This window comes from Manis pentadactyla, chromosome 3 (genome assembly GCF_030020395.1).
Source record: "Manis pentadactyla isolate mManPen7 chromosome 3, mManPen7.hap1, whole genome shotgun sequence".
Taxonomy (NCBI): Eukaryota; Metazoa; Chordata; class Mammalia; order Pholidota; family Manidae; genus Manis; species Manis pentadactyla.
Genome location: NC_080021.1, coordinates 32962862 through 32972533, shown reverse-complemented (window position 1 = coordinate 32972533; position 9672 = coordinate 32962862). Strand labels below are relative to the sequence as shown.

At 37.4% G+C, this 9672-nt stretch overlaps 1 protein-coding gene across 2 annotated transcripts in view; it reads left to right on the top strand.

Moving 5' to 3' along the window:
* Positions 1–1736: 1736 nt before the first annotated feature.
* The window catches only part of EMC2 (ER membrane protein complex subunit 2), a 54944-nt gene continuing 47008 nt past the window's right edge, over positions 1737–9672 (top strand). For both annotated transcript variants that reach the window (XM_036876360.2, XM_036876359.2), the window contains exon 1: positions 1737–1815. In XM_036876360.2, coding sequence (XP_036732255.1) covers positions 1776–1815 — 40 coding nt within the window. In that variant the 5' untranslated portion in view covers positions 1737–1775. The remainder of the gene's footprint in view (positions 1816–9672) is intronic.

Below are 9672 nucleotides of genomic sequence, written 5' to 3'. Positions count from 1 at the left end.
AGTAGTAGCAGTGGAGATGAAAAGGAATAGAAATATTTGGGGGAAGTTTTGGAAGTACAATACATAATTTGTTGATAGACTGGATATAGGGGGGTTGGCAAAGAAAGGAATCAACAGTTTCCAGATTTTTAGTTTTTGCAACTAGGTGGATGATTTCATCAGCATCCGAGATGAAGAGGAAGTTGGGGAGTGGGGTGGCAGGAATCTAGAGTTCTATCTGGGATATGTGAACTTTGAGATGCATATTAGCCATCTAAATGAGTGTGTCGGGGATGCAGAACTGGATTTCAGGAGAGAAGAATTTGGGTATCAACTGCATATAAATAGTACATATAGCCCCGGGACTGATACCTCCATGAAGAATGCCTTCCAGTATCTCTTTCTAATCTTGATGACAACTCAAGATAGTTATTTTCTTTTTATATAATTAGTTGCTTTTTATGCATGAGCAACTCTGGTGCTCAGAGATTTGCATGCTGAAAGTCACCCAGCTACCAAATGGCAGAGCCTGAATGCAAATCAGTATGATAAGAGTTCTTGTTTTCTTTCTGTTACACCAGGTTTTTATTGAAGCGTTAGAATATGTGAGTTTCTGAGTGGAGGATTTTTAACTTCTTGAATGAAGAGTGTTTAAAAAGGTCTGTTTAGTCTGGAGAGAAGGAAGCTCATTCAGAATCGAATCTAAGTTTATAAACTCACTCATCTTTTCTGTCCTTATGGAACTTCTCTGCAGTACGTGCCATTGATAGCACCTTTTCATTTTTATTTTTCCAACTCTATTCTCTTGGCTTGTAGGATATGCCTCTTTTCTCCTATCTTGATTGCCTCTTCTTCACTGACCCTTAATTATGGTGGTTATGCAGGGATATTTTAACTTTCTTTCCTTCTTTACATATTTCCCCCCTTTACATTCATGTTTCCATTATTTCAAATACTAAATATACAATTATGGCCCTAAAATTTCTAGCTTCAACTCCAGACATTTTCCCCTAGTTTTAGTAGACTAGGTCCAAAGGTTCTTAAAAACAATTAGCCTGGTAGGAAAGGAGGCTCCCCTGTGTGGCTACAGAGGCAAAGCGATGTGTAGGGGATGTGGTGGTTTCATTCCCTCATTTACCGGGTATTTCACTTTCTCACTTATTTTCCAGTACTTACATATTGGCTGCTCTTATAGAGAGATGCAAATCTAGAGTGGCAGGCAGTATTCCACAAGGAGAGTTAACTAGGGGTATAGTTGGCACAAGGATATCCATAGGAACTTTTAATAAATCCTTGGACACAGGAAAGGCCATATGCAAAGGCAGAATCTGCCAAAGAGATTTAATGAAAATTCTGGCGTTTATCATTTAGTGGAAGGAGGGAAGTTGAGGAAAGGGATTCATGTAGAACGTTGGGTTGCAGCAGGCCATGCAGAGAACAAGGTACTGATTAGGGAGTGAGAAGGGGGGAAAAACATCTATGAAGTAAAAAATGAAAAACGGGGAGTGGCGAAAACAAAAAAACCAGCGTTTGTTAAAAACCCATGGTAAAATAAACACCTCAGCGAAACCGGCTGGGTCCGCAGCCAGGCCGCCGAAGAGCCGTCAGAGCCCTGGCGCGCCGCGCGCCGCCCCGCTGTCTCCACGCCCAGAGTCGCGTGCACGTGCGCGGCGGATCACGCCCCCTCTGCTCTCTTGGCCAATGAAAAATGTTAGCGTTTTGCCCCACCTCCCGGTCGCAAATCACGTGACCGTGCCTCCCCGCCCTCTCACCCGCTGTCTGCAGGTTCTGAGAAGATGGCGAAGGTTTCAGAGCTTTACGATGTCACTTGGGAAGGTAACTTGGGCGGGGCGGGCGCGGAAAGACCAAAAGCCCTGGGAAGCAGTTCGGAAGTACTTGCTGCCTTCGGAGAGCTGGACCCTCGGGTCTCTCCTCGGACCTGGAGCTCTCATTGGACCGGCCGAGCTGAGGTAGTGGCTGAGGCGGAGGCTCAGGCTGACCGTTTCCTTGGCCCGGCCGCCGACTGGAGTCCTCTCTGCTGCCCTCCGCTTGTGTTTATCCATAGACTGACCAACGTGCCTCCGTGCCGGTCCGCCGGCCCGGGGCAGCTTCCTTTATAAGGCGGGAGGAAGCTGGGGCTGAGGCTGCGGCTGCGGCTGCTGGGCGGCGCGGAGGAGACGGGGTAGTTGCCTGCCGAAGCTTCAGTATAGGTTTCTTTGAAGATAGTATGCGCTGAACATTAAGGAATGGTAGGTGTGTTAGTACCAGCAGACAAAGTTTAACTAAATAACTTGGAACTCACCCTGTGGACATTCGAAAGAGGAGAGATATAATTTGATTTAAAATTATAATAACTACTTAAGTTTGTTGAGGAACAAAACATATGTTAAAGCGCTTTTAAACTGTTAAATACTATATAAAAAGATGATCTGAATCCTGCCCCTGGCTACAACTTTATCTTAAGCTATGTAATTGTTACTTGATGAGCTAGCTGGCTATGCTGGCTTTGTTGAATTCCCAGAATGTGCCATGCTCCTCTTACCTTAGGGCTGGCTGAACACATGCTGTTCCTTCCACCAAGAGCCTTCTTCCACTCTTGCACCCATTATAGTTTATCATTTCTCAGAATTCCTCTCAAAGTTTACATACTTCAAAGAGCTCTTCTTGGCCCCCCCTACTCCTGCCCCATCCCTCCACCAAATTTTTTAGTAAGAGGAAACAAGAACAAGCAACAAATCCTAACCCTCGTCTTTAACTATGTGTCCTCTTGCTATTGAAGTACTTTTACTCAATTGGGTTAAGTTTTAAATTTTTTTCTCTCCTAGAATGAAGGAAGGGGCCAGGTCTGCCTTGTTCTAGTGCCTGACATGTTGGAGAAACTTAGTAATTATTTGTTGACTAAATGAAATGTTAATAAACATTAACACATTGTCACAAAAAAGCTTATAGGCCATTTTTCTAGTGTTGGAATAGTTAATAAACATTAACACATTGTCACAAAAAAGCTTATAGGCCATTTTTCTAGTGTTGGAATAATTTCTTTAGTATTTTAGATAGACTTAGGCACCTCACTGAATAGGATAATAGTTTGCTAACTTATAAAATGAGGGTTGAGACCATTCCAGAATTTAAATTCTATTTTAGGGGAACTCCAAGAGAAGAGTATTCTAGTTATTTCTTTCAGAGGCTTAATAGTTACAGATTTTTAGTATATAAGAGAATGACGAGTACTCTCAGGCATATTTTCCTTTGTTTAGATTTTTTTGGGAGGGAGTGTCAGTTGAACCCATGGCCTTAAGAATTACATCCAGTAGCATCAATGAATTAAAGTCATTGAAATGGTTAGTTCAAAGAGTATTGTAATTCTTGGGATAGGAAAGATTATCACATCTTTATGAAAGACCTATATAGTAAGTCTAACACTTTAAGTCTATTGGGCTCTCTAAGAAGTAGAATATATGGTTGGTTTATTAAGCCAGTGGAAAGTTATTGGTATTTATTATATGAAAGTTATTAGGAGTTAAGACGTGGTATAAGAGCTGCAAGGGTTAGGTTTCTTGAGAATAGGGTGGGAAGGATGTGGATAGGATGCCTAGCACAATGCTTGGCCTATAAATAGGCACTAAATAATATTTGTTGAAAAAACATAAGGATGTTTAAGGGGATTTTAGTTGTTTATGCAGTCTCTACTTCCTTTTTTTCAGTCCTTCAAACAACCAGTTTGGTTTCCATGCCCTGTCACTACAGTAAGATTCCTAGGGCAGCCTGATGATAGGTCTAATGTATGTATTTTGTACTGTGTTTGTCATTGCAGATCACTCCCTCTATGAAAACTTATTTCCTTGGTTTCTTTATAATGTTAAAGTTCTCCTCTTACTTTTCAGACCTTTCTTTTCCTGAGTTTTCTACATCCATTTGTCCTTAATTTTTGGTATTTCTCATGGTTCCTTCCTTAGCCCTCTTCATCTCTTAATGGTGGTTGTTAAAGCTGAGATCAATAGACTTTTGACCGATGTAGGCGTAAGTGTTATGTAGTCGGAATTCCCTGAAATTAGATGCAAAATTGACTGTGAATGTAAACATGTACAGTTGACCCTTGAACAGTGTGGGGGGTTATGGAATACTGACCCACCAAGCAGTAGAAAGTCCACATACATCTTTTGACTCACCCCAAACTTAACTACTAATAGCTTATGTTGACTGAAAGTCTCACCAATAGCATCAAGTTGATTAACACATATTTTGTATGTTATATGTGTTATGTGCTGTATTCTTACAGTAAGATAGAGAAAAGAAAATTTTTTTTGAACTTGTGACACATCTCCAAAAATTTATCCAATATATTTGCAGAAAAATAATCCATGTATAAGTGGACTCACACAGTTCAAACCTGTGTTGTTTAAGGGTCAACTGTACATGTTTCTTGGAAGAGATGATTCAAAGGTCTGACCATCAGCTTCAAAGAGATTTAAAAGTGCTAAAGGTCTTCGGTGGGCAGTCTCACCTAGCTTTAAATATTAGCCTGTTTGCTAAAGAACATGTTAATTAAACATATTTGAGTACTTTGCACCAGGAAATGTTTTATTCTTGAGGATACAGTGCTGAACAAAACATTCAAGGTCCCAGATCTCATGGAATATACCCTGAGATTTCACTTCTAAAGGTCCATATTTATAGACATATATATGTTTTATGAAGGTCACTTAGGAAGGTAGGTTGGTGCCTTGAATACTATTATGAAGAATTTGGACTTTATTTTGTAGATGGTTAGCAGCCACTTTTCATTGAAAAAATTCAATAGCTCCTTTCATTAAACTTAAACTTTAAAATGTGTATGTGATATAGGGCAGGGCCTTTCCTTTGATGAAGATCCCCTGATTGAAATTTCTTGTCATCTTTAATAGTCCATTTTCAGTTTGCTTTCCTTAACATGGAACAGAAATATTAAACTCTTGTATAGCAGCTATAGTGCATAAGTCTTAGATATTTATTGTTTCCTTGTTATATTTTTAATTAAGTCACCTTGCCAAATATGACAGCAGTTTTTCAAAGGTATTTACTTTAGTGGAGCCTTTCAAAGCATCCAGGTTTGATTCATAGTAATAAGTCTATCTTTTTGCATTCAAGTTTTCTTTCGCTTACATAATATATAATTACAGTATATAATTATATCAAATTTACCTGGCGTGAACTAGTTTGCCTACAGACACAGCTCAATTTTTTAATGTAACAATTGATGGAAATGATTAACCAAGAGCTAGGTAATGAGGCCTATTAGTCAAGAGCTTCTAAAATGCTGTGGGCATTAGTATGTTTTGCAGAAGGAAATTATTTGAGTTGATCTAAGGAGGAGGTTAAGAGAGTTTCTACTGAACCTTAATCCTCTCACCTATCGTATTTTAATTACTTGTTTACATTCTTTATACACAAAGATCTTTTTAATCCTCCACTGACCAGCATAGTTCTTAAGAGTCAGAAAACAAGCTCTAAGTAAATGCTGATTAAGATTTTTTTAGCACTTTATGTTGTATGAAGTGCTGTACATAAATTATCTAACATTAGACCTCCTCAACTCAGGTGCCAAGCGATGAGGATTATGTGTAAAATTGTATAAAAGATGATAGTGGTGTGTGTGAAGAACTAGTGAGTTCATGGCCAACTTAAATGTAATCTAAATCAGATTAAAAATAAACAACCCCCCTCACAAAACATTATACTGGACATGCAATTTCTGAAGGGTTTAGGATTTGCTTTATATAACTTTCATCACAGACCTACCTATAAGACAGGCTTTTGATCTATATAGCCAAGGTTAGAAATGTTAAGTGACAGGTCTAAGATCACCATGCTGCTAATTGGCAGCATTGGAATTTAAACTCAAGTCCTTTGACTTAGGTCCTATACCCTTATGCCACTTCATGCTCTAAATCAGAATTAGCATATTTTTTTTCTGTAAAGGGCCAGATAGTAAATATTTTTGGCTTTGTGTGTCATGATCTGTCTCAACCTTTTGCTCTGCCACTGTAGCATTAAAAACAGCATAGACAACACCTAAATGAATAAGGGTGCCTGTGGGTTTTTTTGTGTTTTGTTTTGGGTGCCTGTGCTCTGATAAAATTTTATATATAAAACAAGTTGCTGAAAATAATCTACTCTGGGGCTGTAGATGATTGATCTCTGATTTAAATCACCTGCTCTAAATAAAATATGAAGAACAAAACAAGATGGAGGGATTATGACAAGATAAATACCATTTGGTTTTGTAGACTGTACTATTGGCTTGGGGAGAAGCTTCAAAGCCTGTTGATTCAGAAACAATTAACAGTGATTATTAGAACAGGGAGGGAAATAGAGGGTAGAATATTACTAATAACTAAAAATTTTTGAGCGCATATACCAGGCACTCTTTAAACACATAAATCAACTCATAGATGAGTTTTAGATGAGAACATTAACATGCCAGATAATTAAGTCACCCAATATCACACAGTTAGAAGGTAGCCAAGCTGAAATTTGAACTCAAGCAGTTTGAATTTTACATCTCTACTCATAACCACTAACGCATCTTTCAGATGCGTGAAAGAGAAAAACTGAAGAAAAAAGATAAAAATGTAAAACTTGTGGAAGTTTTGAAACAGGAAAAACCTTTGGTTAACAAAAAGAATAATGGAGCAAAACTGAATTACTTTTGAGTTTGCTTTTTGAAAAGAATTATGGGAAAAATTGAATTTTCTTCTAAAATTCAGAGCATGGAAAAATAGCGAAATATTTGGGTCAAAGGAGCTTTTAGTTTCCCCTATTTATTTTTAGAAAAAGTGCTATTGTCTCCTCCTAATTTTTCCTCTTTTGGAGGGTGATCCTTCAGGTTTTTATTTAGGGCCCCTGGCACTCGTTTTTGGAGTTAGATCAGTGAAGAATTAGCCTGAGTTCCATTCTGAAGTGACCTGAAGGAATTGAGTTGCCTTCCTCTCCCTCTTCCCCTAATCTAAGTGGGTTGGACAGTATCCCAGTCCTGAAACATCAGCTACTTTTCATTGCTATACCATGGTTTATACTCTTTGCTATAAACTTCATCTAACAAACTCTCTTTGATCCTTAGGGCTTAACTCATATATATTAGAAATCTTCATTAACCCTTTCTCTGTGCCAGATTAAATTAATCTCTCCCTCACTTTGCTTGCTTAATGCTCTGAATATACCACTATTTTAGCTTTTACCCATGATTTTGCAGTTGTCTATAGTTTTTCTGTTAGCTTGTCAGTTTCTCAGGCACAAGGGATGATTCTTTTTTCATCTTTATATTTCTAGCATATGTTATAGAGATAATGTATTAATACAGTTTTTAATGGCTAGAAGTCATGGGGGATAATATATCAATGGATGAAAGGAGAATATTTTAAAATATGATTTTTCAGTAATATACCTTGGTTATGAATATGTAGACAGTGACTGATAGAAGTGGAAGACTGTTGGTGAATCACAAAAAGAGATAGGAACCAGTTTTCTTTTAGTATCTAGGTTATGGGCAGGAATTGTTTCTTAAAGGGTGTTGCAGATAATAACTATTCTAAAGCAAGTTAAGAATTTATCAATAGGTTAAATGATAATTCTTGAATTCAAACAGCCTATTTTATTAATATATCTGGACTATCATTTCTTAATTTGTGTGTCAGAATATAGGCAAGGAGTTCAGTGTTGTGAAACAGATCTGCAAAACACTAAATACATTCCCAAGGCTCTTACTCTTTTAAAATAACTATGTGCCAGGTTGAAAGAGAATGTGGGCTTAAGACGGTGTAAGTCAACTGTGGTACAGGGGATATGGTTTGAATGAGTTCTAAGAACCAAATTATGGATTTAAAGATGACATATGTTATATTGTGATATAATAAGGAATATATATTTGGTCTTAGCCTCCAGTTCGTGGCACAGAGCTCCTAAACCCTTATAATTTCCTAAGTAACAGAGTTGATAGGAATGTCTGTTGTAGTATTTGGTCTTTAGTCCTGGGTTCCGGACAAGAGCTTCTAAGACCATTGGAATTTCTAGAGTGAGAGAGCTTCTAAGACCATTGGAATTTCTAGAATGAGAAGAGTATCTTTTTCTATGCTAATGAGATGACTGGTAGCTAGATAGCTTTAGGATGAATGCTGGTCACCAGAAAGATCAAGGTGTAATAAAAGGATTGGAACTTTACTCTCACCCCTCAGTCACCTGGGGAGGGGAGAGGATCTGGAGATTGAATTAATAACCAATAGCCAGTGATTTAATCAGTCGGCCAGTGGAATGAAACCTCCATAAAACGTCTGTGAACTATGAGGTTTGGAGAGCTTCCAGATTGTTGAACAACAAAAGGTGCTGGGATGGAGACTCACCCAAAAGAGGGCTAGGAAGCTCTACTGATTTCCCCCACCCACTACTTTGCTCTTCGTATCTTTTCTATTTGGTTGTTTCTGAGTTGTATCCTTTAAAATAAACCAGTAATAATAGTAAGTGAAGAATTTTCCTAAGTTCTGTGAACCATTCCAGCAAAATACCAAACTTGAGGAGGGTGTTGTGGGAACCCTTTACTTTATAGTCAGTCTGTTAGAAATATTGGTGGCCTTGACTTGTGACTTGTGGTGTCTGAAGTGGAGGCAATCATGTGGGACTTAGCCCTTAACCTGTGGAGTATGAGTAACTTTTTAGTTTGCCCGCTCAATTCCTCTTCAGCCTTTGAAATTCAGTTAAAGGTTACTTTCTGTGCAGAGTGCTTCAAACTAATTTTTAGGTTTCAGAGATAATTAACTGTATGTTCATTTGTAAGACCATTTTTGTAAAGTCAGTTAGGGTCTAGTTTTATCTTATGATGGTTTTTGTTTTCTTTTGTAGACTTTGAACTGTAGGGACTCAGATAATGTATATAAAGCAGTGAAAATTCCTTGTGCTTCTATTTATTCTCTAGGGGCGTAGCATATTGTTTATTTAACTCCTGTTCAACAATAATTTAATTCAACTGTTTAAATCTATTCAACATCTTGTGGAAGGAAGAAGGAGGTACCTTTAGATGTATGAATGTCAGATTTTCAGAGGCAAGAATAAGGAAACATGTATGTGATTGGCAAATTGGACAGTTCCTTCTACCATAACTATATAAACAAGGGATCTTTTGTTTATTGGATTAGGTACTTTTTTTCTTACTAGTTATTCTCTCTTGTTATCAAAGTGGTGTTCTTTAAAACTCCAGTTCTTGTTGTAATATGCAAAGCTGTTCTCTTCTTTTGTTTGCTAGTGCTTTTGATGTTCTTTACATTATTCCTTTTATTTCTTATTGTATATATAATCAAAAGATTTCCTTTATTTTAATCTTTTTGCTGTTTTTTCCTTGGATAGTTGTGTATCTTTGTATATTATATGTACTCTTGTAGTAATATTGTTATTTAGGGAATTCTGTGATGAGTATTCCTTCAGTGTTGATAAGCCTTAGTGGTTATACTGATTATGGAAATTTTATATTCTTAAGTTAGTGGGTGATTTTTGGGAGAACCTTGAATTTTTTGAGGTTTCTAGTATAATTTTATACATTTTTCTGGGAAAATAAGACCTAGCTTTTATCAACTTCTGAACATTGTAAGCTGAAAAAGTTAAGGTCCATAGTTTCTTAAAGGGATAGAGAATCTTTATAGCGAACCCATGCCATTCATTATTTTTAAA